General features: G+C 35.2%; 1 protein-coding gene across 1 annotated transcript in view; it reads left to right on the top strand.

Annotated features, from left to right (window-relative positions):
- LOC128209103 (spermatogenesis-defective protein 39 homolog) overlaps nt 1-16,495 on the top strand; it is a 67,116-nt gene that overhangs the window by 14,657 nt on the left and 35,964 nt on the right. The window contains exons 3-6 of the mRNA XM_052912957.1: nt 453-573; nt 2,441-2,512; nt 3,692-3,796; nt 6,162-6,257. Coding sequence (XP_052768917.1) covers nt 453-573; nt 2,441-2,512; nt 3,692-3,796; nt 6,162-6,257 — 394 coding nt within the window. The remainder of the gene's footprint in view (nt 1-452; nt 574-2,440; nt 2,513-3,691; nt 3,797-6,161; nt 6,258-16,495) is intronic.

Here is a 16,495-nt window from a genome sequence, read left to right as displayed (position 1 = left end):
GAAATGTAAACAAACACAGCTATTATAGCCATGTAAAACCTAAATTTTGAACTATTATGAGTATCATTTCACTTATTATAAATGGCAGGCTTAGGGGTTCCTGTCAAATACAACGACTACATTTTATATACAGTTTTGCAATAATGGTCATTTATCAAAGATCTCTTCTTTTTAACTCCTCTGTTTTTCCAAGACTTGCATTATTGTTGTTGGCATAGATGTGTACAAACTTGGACCTTGACCATAAATAAAAAAAACAAACTTGGTACACTTGCTGCCATCTGCCTGGCTATATTGGTTGTCAAATTTAGCCCCTTGTCTGAATGAAAAAAGAAGCAAAGTTGGCGTTCTCTTAAGGCATTCTTGCTTAAACTTCTTTTTCAAGGTTAGCTCTCTGTTATAACAGTGTGTTCATGATTTTTTTTAGTTCCTTACATTATCATGTATTTAAGGTAACTGTAGAAAAGGCATCTGAGATTGCTATCTACAAAAAGAGCCTTCACGGTGATGATGGTGATGATGACGATGCCATCGGCTGGAATGATGATGTCATTTCACCATCAACACAAATCAGTAATATGTTTTGAAAAGTTGTTTTTTTTGCAATATAATATTTTTGTTACTTGTGTTAATACTGAATAAAATTATTATAAAGATGTTAAATTCAGATACAAAGTAAAGAATATGTGATAATCATTCAAAGTCATGAAAGTTTCCATTACATGTACCGGTACTTTCTAGTACTAGGCATTTGATTTCTGTTTTTGATGTGGAGGACTTATTGGTCAAATTGTAACATTTTTATTGAGAAAATTTAAAAATGACAGAAGTTGATTTTTAGGCTGTAGGCCGATGGGCCTGCAGACATTTATAACCGTATCTCGGAAATCGCATCGGCAGATCGACATAACATTTTTAACTTTTGGCGAATTGATGCGCGCACAGGCGTATCAATTCCAGCGCAGTTAGAACTGCGTTGGTCAACGACCTAATTTACATTAACATTTACATCAAAAATACCTAGTAAGCGATCTGCTTCAATAGCTACGGACTGCGTTCTGCATATTGATTAGCTAGCTAAAAGTAGCGCTGTTGAAGTTTTCAATCTATGTAATCCGGTTAATATAGTTCGAATAAGCTGCGTTTTGTGTAATATAACGCGATTAAAATTGAACAGAAAGCAGTTATTTCAATATCGGCGAGTTAGAGAACATTATATAAAAAGCAGAATCTGCAAATAGTTTCAAAATGAACGCGTACTGAATCAAATAAATACATGTAAGGCTGAGGACCGATAATATCTACATGTACTTTGTAGTTAAGAATAGAATCTGGGTCATCACATTCAGACAGGTTTATTTCCCGGAAATAAACTCTGAGAACTCTGATAAATATGGATCGTATTATGATGCAATTAAAAGCTAATTAGGCGTAAGATATCAAACCATAATGTTTTAAATTAAATTTTAATACTTCATTTTATCCAACAATCAGTTTATTTTTGGTGATTGAAGTTCATCCATAAGAATATTTTCTATGTGTTAAATTGCTTAAATCGCTCTTACTTTTTATTTTTATTGAAATTGTTAGTTTGTCCTTGTGTTGTAAAATGTGTGTCGACATAAGACCATTCTCTTGTGTAAGTACATACTACCAACCTTTAACCAGTACTAATTGCATATTAGTATACACTTTTACCGTTCAAATCAAATCGCGTAAAGCTATCGACCTGCTACAATTTGTGTCATAGTCATGTAATGCCGAATGAAACGGAAAGTGTGTGAATATTTCTCACTTTGTCTCAGTAATTTCAGACCAAAGTCTTGAGCATGGAGCATAATGCATATGCATATTTAAAACCACTGATATAAATGAGTAATCTGTTCATTTTGTGACATGGGTTGAGGGCATTATTAAGATACATGTACATCAAACATACAGGGAATAAATAGTATTTGGGTGATTCGATCCAGAGGTATTTGTCGTTGTAGAAGGAGCCCTTACACATAAACCTAATTAATATGTTCAATGCATTTTGGTGGGATGCATTTGGGTAAGCTGGCATACCCTGGAAGTAAATTAAATACGGCTAAGTCAAGTTTGAATTGAAGAGTAGATTTTACTAAAATATCCTAAATGCTTTATCATTGTTTATAAAAACCAAAGCTCCAGATAAGGTTTTATATGATATTAAGAATTACTCCATACCTTATACGTAACTATTTGGCGTATTCCACATTTCGAATGACTTGTACTACATGATCTAATTGAGAATCCACATAAAACTCTTAAAGTTTTTGCAAAGGAAATTATGAGTGAGCATATACTATCTTTAGTTTTTTATGTTAATAATTATTTTTTACAATTACATGACTATATTCACATAACATTGCAGGCCGAAGGCCATTCAACGCTTTAAGCGCTTCTATGTATATTTTAGATTTTCAGCCTAAAAATAGAAGTGAGCAGCAGCTGCAGCAGCAACAGCAGCAACAACAGCCTCATAATTCAGGTATCTTACATATATGCAATGAAGTGCATGTGACTATGCTATATGATAAAAATATGCTTTTTTGCTTCAAAACTATATATATATATACATGGCAGGCTGGGACACAATTTCAATGACGTCATTTCCGAAATGATGTTACATGGTCATACAATTTTGCTCCCTTTTCTGAAAAAACAAGAACATTTGAATGTCATTTTATATCCTTTTAAGGCATATAATAAAAAGAAAAAAATGTTTGTTTCAGTATAAGATCACAATATATTTCACCTTGTGAACACCAAAAGTTAATATGGTACTCATTGCTACACCGCTTGTGAAATATACCTTTTGGTTCTCACTCAGTGAAATATATTGCGATCTTTCACCTTAAAAGAATAATTATCCTCTATGCAACTTTTATTCATGTATATATATAAGAATAATGTTTATCTTGCTTTTGGTGAAAAGGGTCATGATTATTTGATGTAAATGTTGCTTTTTGATTCTGTCTTCTCTGTGTTCATTAAATAATTTTAACTGGATCTTTTTCTTGAGATAATGTCTTGTTGAATATTTTATTTAAAATTCTTTAGAATCTGTTTAAATTGCTGAAAAATGTTTGTATAACAAAGTTAGTACTTAAGAGTCTTTTGCCCTCTATATGAATATGTCCAATGCGATCATGTAATACACGTGGTCTGCCTCTCACCAAAGGGATAATAGGTTAGAGTCCAACAATGGGCATGTTCTCATGGAAACCATTACTGTTTTCTACCCTGGAAACAGACTCCAGAGCAATTCATATCAGCTTTTAGCTGTCCCCATAATAAAACTAAAATGAATAAGTACACATCTGTAAACTTTACAAATACATTCAAAAACGCTTAATCTCAAATATTCGGCCTTTATTACAAAATAAAAATACATTTTTTTCTACGTATTTTTGTATCTATTGATAAAAGCTTGAATAACATAACATTTGAGGTTGTGAGTGTTTTGAGTAATTAATAAATATTTATAATATTTGCACTTCCTACGATGAAGGCATATTCTTTGAATTACATATTTCGATGAACGCAACTTCTTCGAAATACAAATGGTAGCATAAACCACAAAAAAAAAAACATTCAATCCTTACATATCTTTTCTCTTGGAACATAAATAACCATTGCTAATAAATATGTTCCTTTACGCTCCCAGCTCCCTCTAGCATGCCTCGCCCAACCTTTGATCCCAGAAATGATCCTCCTCCGCGTCCTCTTGCCTCCTACATGACCCATAACAGATCCCGCAGTGAAGTTCTGGGTATGTCATATCTTTCTTGTTATCAAATTGTTATCCTGCTTATGCCAGAAGAAAAGCAAATTTTGATTCTCATCCCCGGAATCAGCCAACATTAAAAGAAAAAACAACAGCCTTGACTAGAAGAGGTCAAAATTGAGAATACCCAGAAAAAAATTGTATGTAACTTTAAATAAAAAATTCATCCACCTTTCCTATTTTCATATGAAAAAAAAATGGATTTGAATCTAAAAGTTAATTTTTTTCTTTGGCCATTTGTGCATGTTCATGTATTTAATCAGTGTTGTCCTATTTTTGTTTGGAAATGTGAGGCCTAAAAAAATAATACATATGGTTTGGGTAACCTGACCCTACCAATGAAATAGTTGCCGACCATACCCTTTTTATAATTAGTTTAAAAAAAAACACCTTTTTTTATTAAAGTGTGTGTTTTAATATGTAGTTGAAAACCTTTAAAGCTTTATAAAGAAGATACCGTAAATGACTGGGTATTAGACACACTTTTTCCCCTCAGATTTCAATGTAAAAAATTGCCTGTGTCTAATAACCAGTAACAAGCTTTTGAATTTTTTTCTTGAGGTCGATTTCAGGCCGAGAGTTTGTTTAGATTTATGTAGAATGTGATGTTACTCGCGTCATATTGATTGAGTATAATTATATGGGTTAAAACGGCAGTTGGAAGATCGGGATACGTTATATCGTAAGACGTTTATCATTTAAAAAAAAATGTTGTACAATTAAAATTATTATGTATTATTTTGAATATAACAATAATTAAACATGCATATACAAAAGCAAGTCAGTTGTACGATAAGGTGTGAAAAACTCGCAGTGCCTTAAGACCTGTTTAACATACCAATACTACAAACTGATGCGATAATGGTCTTGTTTTTTAGCACTTTTTCTCATTCTTTATTCTTTTCTGTAGGTGTTGACATTTTGAGAACAAACCCGTACAATATAAGGTTTTTGCATAACTTAACTTTTCATTCTCGACTAGTTATCGTTTGAGATATACTGTCAGAAAGAAATCTTACAAATTGTCATAAAAGGTACTTTTCAGTGCCATCCAGAAACAAATTGTCACACTCAGTACTTTTCAGTGCCTATCCTAACATGAAACGAATAAAAAAGAAACATATTTTGCATTATCATTATATGGTTTTAAAGATAACCATCGCCATTTTCAAGATTAATTTTTTTCGTCACTGTCAACAAACATGGTGGACGAAATTGGCAGACGATTTTGACATTTTTTCTATGCATCCATTAACCCAAAACATAGATTTTTCACGGATTTTTTTGCCTGTGTCTTATACCCCCTATCGTCTTATACCCAGTCATTTACGGTAACTTTAACACCATTCTCCAATGATGACAGTAATGTTCTTACAAAAAGTTCAATAAAAAAAAAAATGATAAAAAAATGCCTACTTACCCTACCTGTTTTTGAAAAGGATGTGGAACCTTAACCAAACCATTTATTTTGTTTGGCCTGATACATTATACTGTCATATTTTTGTGGTCATTATGTGCTTATTTATTTTTTCCAATCTTTTCTATTATATATGGGGTTATAAAATTTGTAGCTTTGTGGTAATTTACTAAATGTGTATCAGTTCATGCACACAGAAAGATAAATTATTATGCCCCCCTTTGAAGATATGTCACTTTGACCTTGAAAGTGAACAGCTTGTCTGAGTGATAACTTGACAATGCCTGCACCGATGGTCCTCAAACTTGAGGTGGTTGTGGGCATGACCAGTAGATGACCCCCTCTTGATTTCGAGGTAAAAGGTAAAAAGTCAAGGTTATATGGTGATTAATGCTAAAATGTTGCAAAAAGTTGACTATTGTCATATTACTAGTAAAGATTTTAACTCGTTATATGTACTTATTCCCTGCTGCCAGGAGAATACATGTTTATTTGAGTCATCATCTCAACATGATGAAGAACTGTACCTACTATCCTCAAATTTTGAATGAACATTGGTCATAATCTTAAAACTGCCTCATAGGCATCCAATGTGAAATGACAAATCAGCTGGCATTTCAATCCATTCATATTTTATTCATTTGTTCAAATATTCCTGACAACATGGGGCTCAGGTTGGGGGGGGGGCATACTGTTTGAAAAACATCTCTTGTTTACATTTTGTCTTAAAGCATTTTGTCTAGCATTTTGTGTTGATAGGTCATCATCATAACAAAAGAATCTTAACATGATCTGGGATTAAATCATTGTTTGTACTGCATGGCCTGTGCTGAAAAGACTAAAAATCAGAACAAAATATGTACATGTAAGTTCTTGAAAAGCTTTATAACATAGGACATTGTAAAATGAATTAATGATGTTTTACTGTGACAGTTGGAGGAATGGGCAAACTAAGCCTATCACAGTCACCAAGCTTGCTGACAGAGCCCAGTTTGTCCACCAGGGTCAGCGAGCCCAGTATTGCTGCTGGTGAGTATTTAAAATAAACTAAAATGTACTGAACAATGTTTTAATATTCCAGGTCCATTTTATCAAAATTGTATATGTAGCTAGCACGGCTTCTAAAAAACCCGGCAATTTGCCGGTCTGGCCTGATTTTGACCAAGCCAGACCGATTTCAGTTTCAAAAAGTGTGAAAAAAATTGGTCCGAAATTTTCTCATTTTTAACCAGGATTCACATAGTGAAACCTGGTTATTAGAATGACGAACGTCGTTTTGGCGGGCGGGCGGGCGGCCAGGCGGCATCAAACTCACCTATGAAATTGAATAACTTTAGTAAGGGTTGACATATCTTTACCAAACTTGGTCTATAGAAAGAGTTTATGGGTACCTTTCATGGGATTGCGTTTGGGGTCCCTTTGGTCAAGATCAAGGTCACTGTTACTAAAATTAGAAAAACAGTTAAAACTGAATAACTTTAGTTCGGGATGACATATCTTGACTAAACTTGGTCTATAGGAAGAGTTTATGGCGACCTTTCATGGGATTGCGTTTGGGGTCCCTAGGGTCAAGGTCACTGTTACTAAAAATAGAAAAATGGTTGAAACTGAATAACTTAAGTAAGGGTTGACATATCTTGACTAAACTTGTAGGCTAGTCAATTTATGCCGAAAATGAGCTCAACCTAGAACTAATTGCAACAGTTTTTTTTTACTTTTTTGCACAGATAATATGTGTACTTTCACTTGTTAAAAGTCCCGTTCTGTTGCAATTGCAGTTTTTCATAAAGTCGGTGTGATTGAACCTGGTATGTTTAGACATTTCAAAGGTTGAAATTAGGTTATGTGATCCGTAAAGTGACAAGTAAATGGGTTTATGCTTGAAAAATAATGTTTATTCAATCAGTGTATATTAACAAATGACAGAGCATCAAACTATGCATATATATATTGATCAAACTATGTTGGTTGTTTACAATTGTTGTTTTGAAAATATATGAACAGGGGTAAAATTACCCCACCCACTTTGTTAAAAAATGTGAGTTCATCTTTCAATTTAATTACAATGGATTTTTCTTACAGCCTTATTTCCCTATTATCAACATAAACATAATTAAAAGCTATGTAATATGAATAAAGTAAATATTTCGTACAATATATCAAGTAAAATTATTGCAACTAGTACATATATATCAATTCCACTGAAAATCAAAATTAGCTTATATATGGAATGATCTCATAAGGTGCCATGAGCTAAAGCGGAACTCTACTCTTTATTGAAAACAAAGTAGATTTTATCAAATATTTTAAACTCAATGGGTACTAGGTAGTATGTGCAAAAATAACTATTATTATTTTACATATCTGAGCTTTAAACTGAGATTATAAAAGTACCCCACCCACATTGGTATGTTTTTTAATTGTCTGTTTACCATAGTTGATTTCTGATCTGTCCTATTCTTATAATCATAATCATAATCATTTATAGACAAAACCTATGAGTAAACAGGTAGGTAAACACTGCATGACAACATCGAAGATTTAATACCGTATACCGTAAATATATACTGCGTATGATGTAAGAAAGCAAAAGTTCTCGCACAAAATTATTGTATCATAAGATTACCAAAAAAAAATTCAGTTTTTCACACATCGTCATCTACCAACTCCTCTGGCTCTTCTAAACTGAAGGTGTTGGAACAGGAAACACCTTTACAATCACCACACGCACCTAATGCATGTAACAGAGGCAGAGCTGTGCACAAGTCCTTTCTGAACAATGCTGTAGCTTTCCGAATGTCCCATATCTTTCCTTTCATATCAGTGGCTTTTTTTGAAGCAGGTTTAAAGGTAATATTGTTTATACCATTTCTGTAATGATAACACAATAGAATAAGGAGATCTGTATCTTCTCCGACAACGGTCACGTTGGATACTTCTGCCAACTGAACAGCTGTCTGGACAATCATAAGGTCAGCATCATTGTCAGCGTGACGAACTGAATATCCTTCACCTATCAAACTTTCACCGAGCATGAAGATAAAGTTCTGTTTATTTTGTGGATTACTCAGAAAGACGTCCTTTTTCATCCTACAAGGGGTTTCAATGGTAAACTTGACAACAGCCCCACTTCGACCTTTTGACCTTCGTAAATGAGTAACATCTTTCGTACTTGGTCCTTGTTCATATCCATCAAAGACTATTGATACACTATTGTCTCTAGAGTGCCGTCGTAGATACTCGGAATAGCTCTTACAAAGTCCCCCAAATGTGTAAGCCTTAACCCACTGGAGACGCTGCAGCAGAGATCCTCCGTCTATGACGTAGATTGTGGGAGTATGGGTATTTCCGTCAGGTGAAGATGCGCATTCCCCTTGCTTCCAGAGAGCATCTGCTAGTGTTGCTTTTTGTGGTACCCTTGGTAAACCTGCGTTGTCAAACAGCGAAGATGGTATACTGCTAAGCTCGTACCTAAACAACTCGGAAACGTTATCAACATATCTGTCTGCAGCTGTAGTTAATCGCTGAAACAGTAGTTGTGTATCAATATGAATCCTTCACCAGAAACTTTCATGTCTGATTTGTCACTCATTGTTACAACTTGCTTTGATCGCTTGAATGAGAATTTCTGTGCAGTCTGTCCAGTCATTTCCTTCAATATTGTTTCCCCTACAGCTTCTGCCTGATCAGCATTCACAGTTTTATCTGCGACTACACCTGTCTCAATATTTCTTAATTCCGTATCAATGGCATTAAATGGGTTTCGATCTCGAAGGAAAGAAAGCATTACGGTCATATCATGCGAATCTCTTGTTTTCCTAGATTTGCTCGTGTCTTTATGTTGTTCACTCGTCTGATATGATTTTTGGGAAAATTCTTGCATTGCATTATTCATCTGTAAACACATGGGCATTGAAAACATAATGCTCTTTGATTTTCACTCATTCCTCTTCCCCATGTGAGTCCCCCTGTAGACTTGACTGATTTCATCAACACATGTTCAATTACCAAATTAGTTGACAGCCCTGCCCAATAGCGATCACTTCGTCGGATAACATGTTTACCTGTTATGAAGGCTTCATACACATCTGGATTTGTTTCAGGTAACCGGAGCATACTTTGCAAGTATATATGTGCGCTCTTCAGGTACAGGTTATGACCAGAGGCTGCAAAATAAGGAAGCATCTTTCGCAGTGCTATAAGATGGAGTTCCCAATTCCCAGTTCTTTCAGCTCGTATGAAATTTTGTAATATTGACACCATGTCCATATACTGTATCCACAATCTTGCAGTACGGTTATTGGCAAGCCGTTGTCTTTCAGTCTGAGTGAGGTTATTGAGGGTTTTTAGACTTTCACATTCACCAATCGTCAGTAAGGATGAGTTTTCTTTTCCCAAACTGTCATACACCTTAGTTAAATTAACAAGGTTATTGTCTTGTAACATTTCTTGAGAAAGTCCTTCACTCTCATAGGTACCGGGTGAATCACTTTCAGCCTCATTTTGTAGCTGGAAACAGTTCTCAAGAAGCAAAATATGTAAAGCGTTTTCTAACAGCATGTGACCTCTTATGGCTCGCTGTACCGCTTTTCCTGACATCATATGTGTAACTGCATTTTGAGCATACACTGTCCCAAGGATGTCTTGCAGACCAGAATTTGTCATTATATGACCGATGCTTCCAAGAAAACTCATTTCAGTGTGAAATCCTCCTAAGCGCAACACAATCATCTTCACAGGACTTGATGGTACTTCCGAACAAACTATGTCCATAGCCTTCTGGTAGAGAGGTTGGTCAAACGTCAGCACTGGTGTCTTTCCGTACATTTTAGACTGGTCACAAACAAAATGAAGAGTGGAATATATACATGTAGCATCGCTGGGGTTGAGATCAATCATTGGCATAAAAGTGATGGCTGATTTCTTTGGGAAACTCTCAGATGGTTTTTCAAACATCTGCATAAAGCCTGACCAGCTTGGTCTGTATTATCTAAGAGGCCAAACAAATTTACACAGCATATCTAATGGCTCGCACTGATGTGAGGGCTGCATCTCTGGGAGCTCTTGAAACTGTATGCCCTCTGAAAATGACGGTTGTACGAAGTACTTGATGTTAACCTTGCCGATTGAAGATACTTCTTCCATAGATATATCTTTCCTTGGGACTGGTACTGAAACATCTGAGCCTGGTGTTGATGCCGCTATAATCCCCATGCCATGGAATGTATTATGCCCATCCAATGTTCTTATGTTGTGATCCACATTGTCAGCAACAAATTGAAGAAAGGGTATGCCTGTTTCTTGACCTGGTATGTGTGTTGACAACACTGCTGCAGAATTTGACTCATATTTTTGAATAGGAACAACAAAATCCTAGACTGTTCAAAGTGTCAATCAGAAACCTTGACCCAAAATGGTGATGTAACTGCACACCAAGACCTAATTGAAGAGGAGAGAGTAAACATGTTGGATGACTTGACTGCATTATGCTCTGTCCAATTGAAGCTGTTTTAACTTTTCTATTTTCAGGAATCAATTTTCCGATAAATGTTTTCAAGCTTTCTGGTAAGAACTTAATGTTTTTCTCTGTTGATGATATATCCGTAAAGGAAGGATACACATCTTTTGTATTTACTACATCGTTAATGTCACTTTTGATCAATATTGCAGCAGTTTCAATGATTTTCTGTTTCTGTTCTTCATCAGACACTTTTCTTGAATTCTCATAGAAGGCATGTACAATAGATGATACACTTTGCCTCATAGTTACGATGTCATTTTTTCCACCAATGCTACTTACAATCACCGACTCACCAAAGTGATCTAGTATCTTCTTTTTCATGTGTTTGGATGAATAGCAATTATCGTCACAAATGTCCGACATTTGTTTTACCAATTCATTGATAGTCAATGTTGCATTTTCACAGCTTTCAATGGTCTCAATTATTTTTTTAAAAGCCGCTGTCTGATCTGTTGCCAGTGGTCTACCATTCTTTGCAATAGGACCTTGGTCAGCTGCATTAAAGGCCTTTGGAATATTTTTACCTGTCCTAAAATTCACACTACATGCTTGATGATATACTTCTTCTGCTGCCAGAAGGTCTAACACTTGCATTAACCTGGAATGAATTTCATTTGCCCACTTGTCATTCCTTTCAACACACTGTTTTAGGATTTTATTCTGAAAATCCAAGCTACGAACAAGATAGACATCTTGTGACCTTTTTCTTGAAAATGAAGAGCATTTAGCAAATGAAGCGCAAAATAAACATTTTGGTTTAAAATCAAATTGTTCAGTGTCAGATCTTAGAACTCTTGGAGGAGAACACAGTATTGGAGTCAATGTTTTTGAAATAATTCGAGGTCTTGTAAAGTCTTTCCGATATTGAGTATGGACAATATCAACAGGTTTCACCTCCACTGTATGTTCACTACTGGTGTTGGCATTGATAATTCCAGTACAGCCTTTCTCTCCAAGAGTGGGTGTATCTCCATCTACAATGCTCTTCTGACAAATAGGGCAGTTCTCCATCTGTGAGTATACAAATATATGTCTACCAAGGGATCTTTTGCAGGTTTATTATAAGGTTGAAATAGATAATAATATTGAAATTTTGTAACAGACTATGTTTTGTGTAGCCTTAATACGTCTTTTATTCATGGTTACATAATATTATTAAATGAAAAAAACTTTATGTACTGTCCCAAATTATATAGAAAGAAATTGATTATCTTTAAGTATACAGTTGAGTACTTCGTGTTCTTGATATTACATGTCGACTAACCTTTTAAATACTAGGCTGAATTATCAAAGGACATAGAATGTTCCTCTTTGCTGCTATCTCTCTTCTCGTGGCATCTAGGGGCATGGTAAACAGACTGTGTATCACCTGTAACAATAAAACAAAATCCAATTACATGTATAACAATTCTACTGAAAATATTTAACAAAACTTACGTTTTATGCAAGTTCTTAATTACTGAATCGCCATACCATTCATGAAACACTTTTAGTTCATACCAGCTGTTTTCTACCTACACAAGAATGCATGAGTGTTAATGCTGTCAAAGTTTACATTTTTTACTTACATTTTGTCAAAATAATTGGTGTATCTCCAAATCCAAGATGTTCACACAACCGACATCATTGATACCAACTTCTTTCTACCTGAATAAAAACGTTTTTAAGCTATTTTACCGAAATTTTCTCAGTTAAACAATTACAATAAACATTTTCATATTTTGTAAAAAATACAAAACTATGGCCCGTATTGGCTTCCATAGTTTAAAAAAGTGGTCAGATCCCTGTCAGTTGTCGATTTTTTTTTAAATACTCACAACTGAGCTTAGTAATGTTGTGTTAATTAACAATTTGGCTATACTTCATGCAAAAATAAACAGAAAAACGCAATTTTAATCTCAAATGTAAATAAATGCTGGACAATCATAATTTCCGCAAATCGGTCAGCTCACTGCAAATCGATCGTCATTTACCATATTCCTTTGACATATGCGACTTAAAAATATGTTACTTGACATTCATTATCCTTTTTTTTATTTATAACAGTTTTAAAATAAACATACCTTCTCTATACGTCAGTTGTAGTCTTTGTAGTGTGCAAAGCTTTCAAATTTTTGCATGGGCGCCGCCATGATACTTTTACGAAGACGTCAACATATTCAGCGCGTGACAATAACATTATCCCGAGTATGGCGTTCCGGTAGCGACATCCTAAAATCTTTGTATTAGTTCGTTTTCAAACTCGTTTTCTCGGGTTATTGACTATCAAAATGAGCAGGACTTTTTATATAATGTACATAACTGTTAGTTATTTCGCATAGTGTGAACAAATATTCTGTTGCAATTAGTTCTACCTAACTTGTTCCATTGACTAGCCTATTGGTCTATAGGAAGAGTTTATGGATTCTTTTCATGGGATTGCGTTTGGGGTCCCTAGGGTCAAGGTCACTGTTACTAAAAATAGAAAAACGGTTGAAACTGAATAATTTAAGTTAGGGTTGACAAATCTTGACTAAACTTGGTCTATAGGAAGAGTTTATGGATTCTTTTCATGGGATTGCGTTTGGGGTCCCTAGGATCAAGGTCAAGGTCACTGTTACTAAAAATAGATAAACGGTTGAAACTGAATAACTTTAGTTAGGGTTGACATATCTTGACTAAACTTGGTCTATAGGAAGAGTTTATGAATACCTTTCATGGGATTGCGTTTGGGGTCCCTAGGGTCAAGGTCAAGGTCATTGTTACTAAAAATAGAAAAACGGTTGAAACTGAAGAACTTTAGTAATAGGGGTTGACATATCTTGACCAAACTTGGTCTATAGGAAGAGTTTATGGATACCTTTCATGGGATTGCGTTTGGGGTCCCTAGGGTCAATGTCACTGTTACTAAAAATAGAAAAACGGTTGAAACTGAATATCATAAGTTAGGGTTGACATATCTTGACCAAACTTGGTCTATCGGAAGAATATATGGATATTTTCATGGGATTGTGTTTGGGGTCAAGGTCAAAGTCACCGTTACTAAAAATAGAAAAATAGTTGAAACTGAATAGCTTTAGTCAGGGTCCACATATCTTGACCAAACCAGGTATAAAGGAAGAGTTTATGGATACCTTTCATGGGACTGCTTTTGGGGTCCCAAGATTCAAGGTCAAGGTCACTGTTACTAAAAATAGAAAAATGGTTGAAACTGAATAACTTAAGTTAGGGTTGACATATCCTGACCCAACTTGGTATAAAGGAAGAGTTCATGCATACCTTTCAATGGATTGCATTTGGGGTCCCTTGGGTCAAGGTCACTGTTACTAAAAATATAAAAACAGACACAGGCTGAAGTTCTTCTGACGATCATTAAAAACCTGGTTTCGTCGCATTGCGGCGTTTCTTGTTTATAATTTTGGTCCTAAACGACTAGGTCAGTAAAAGTTGTAGAAATTGTAATACACAAATATTTATGGGTCATTCACACATTCAAAACTACCCCCAATAGGTCATAAAAGTGTCTCAGTTACCATGAGACTAATGCGACCAGCTGCTTTTTCCGCTACGCTGATCACTCTATAGCAGTATGTGTATACCACATGATAAATTAGGTCATATATGCTACGTTGGAAGGCAACATTTTGCTTAAAATAAAGACTTAAATCAACTTTTCCTTTACTACACCATTTTAAATAAAACAAAGAGCAGTCCACTTAAAGAGCCCTACATTCCTATTACAACCGAAGTTTCATAAGGTGATTAGTTTTATCAAACACTTCGACAAACCTGTTTCCAAAATAATGTTATGACAGTGCTCCGTCAGACAGCCAGACTGTCGTATTGTGAAAAAGTTTTGTCGAAGTTATACACACACTGTATAGCCTATCTGTTAATAAGCAGACACTTACAATCAGTCCAATCACGTGTATTGGTAGGTCGCAGAAGACACAATTAAACAAACTACGTGTTAGTTGTGTGCTTGCAGCTATCCTGATTAAGTGTTAAATTCAGTCCATATTTTCACATGGCAATTATGAATATGCTTTATATGTCGTCGTCGACCATTACATGATATATCCGTTTGTTGATTACCTAACTGTTAAATTTAAGTTGTAATAAAGAACCATTTCTGGTTAAAAACAGTTTTAAAGATAAATGCATATGTCATTGTTAATCTGTGAATGCATTAAAAATCTGAATTTTAAAATTAACCTTGTCATATATAGGATATCAACAGCGACACGCTTGATTAACTAAATAGTCTGGAAGCTGAGTGCGCCGCTTACGTCATTTTAATTCACAGTAATGAAAAAATCGTTGTTGATATCACACTTATAGCTTGAAACCCTGATTATAAATCTAGATATATATTATTATTCAAGAGTATCAGTTGAATGTTGACCCACTGTAGATTCAGCAAATAAATCATATTTGCTGTTTCACTTTTTGTAGTCGTTAATTACGATCGCAGTCGTTCTTATAAGAAATGCCGCAGAACTCAAAGAGAATCTCATTTGAATTAAGCTTGTATCAATGACTATCTGAATCGGCTATGCGGCTCTCTTAGAATTGCTACATCGCGAAAAAATATTGACAGAAAAGACGTTGCGAAAATGTGTGACATTTCTGAATAATCGGACTTTTGAACAGGTCTTTCTTTTTTTGGGGGGAGGTGCGGGGATTTTTTTTTTTTGATGTGGGGCGTGTCGCCGGGTCTGGACCAATTGAGGTTCCAAAATTTTAGAAGCCCTGGTAGCTAGCATGGCAGACTTGTAGGGATCATGTTGTCTGGTATATGTAGCTAGCATGGCAGACATAAAGAGATCATGTTGTTCAGTATATGTAGCTAGCATGGCCGACTTGTAGGGATCATGTTGTCTGGTGTATGTAGCTAGCATGGCAGACATAAAGGCACCATGTTGTTCAGTATATGTAGCTAGCATGGCAGACATAAAGGGATCATGTTGTTCGGTATATGTAGCTAGCATGGCAGACATAAAGGGATCATGCTGTTCAGTATATGTAGCTAGCATGGCAGACATCAAGGGATCATGTTGTTTCGGTATATGTAGTTAGCATGGCAGACTTGTAGGGATCATGTTGTCCAGTATATGTGGCTAGCATGGCAGACATAAAGGGATCATGCTGTTCAGTATATGTAGCTAGCATGGCAGACTTGTAGGGATCATGTTGTTCGGTATATGTAGCTAGCATGGCAGACATAAAAGGATCATGTTGTCCGGTATATGTAGCTAGCATGGCAGACTTGTAGGGATCATGTTGTCCAGTATATGTAGCTAGCATGGCAGACATAAAAGGATCATGTTGTTTGGTATATGTAGCTAGTAGTGTTTGAATATCGGAGTCCATTTGCTATCGATAATCGAATCGAATCAGACCAAGCATTTCGATTTACTATCGAACAATAATGGAAAGTTCATAATATCAGTATAGAACACAGTTTTTATACGTAGTATCATCATGATCATTTAAATGGTAAACCTGGAATCAGTACATGTAATGCTATAGTCATGCTTTTGGCAGCAGTAATAAAATTTCATAACCTTTTTCTGTCGAACTTAACGAATAAAAAATCAAGTAAGTCATCATAGCACTTATCCATGTAAAAGCATATTAAATATTTGGGAGCCAGCATAACATTCAGTAACCTGTTATCTTGGACATTTTATTAGAATATCTTAGTTTCATAAAAGTTTCACAAAAAAGTAAATTAGTTAATTACAAACGATACCAAATAAGGTTT

Source organism: Mya arenaria, chromosome 11 (genome assembly GCF_026914265.1).
Source record: "Mya arenaria isolate MELC-2E11 chromosome 11, ASM2691426v1".
Classification (NCBI taxonomy): domain Eukaryota; kingdom Metazoa; phylum Mollusca; class Bivalvia; order Myida; family Myidae; genus Mya; species Mya arenaria.
This window is presented reverse-complemented; position numbering and strand designations above follow the sequence as displayed.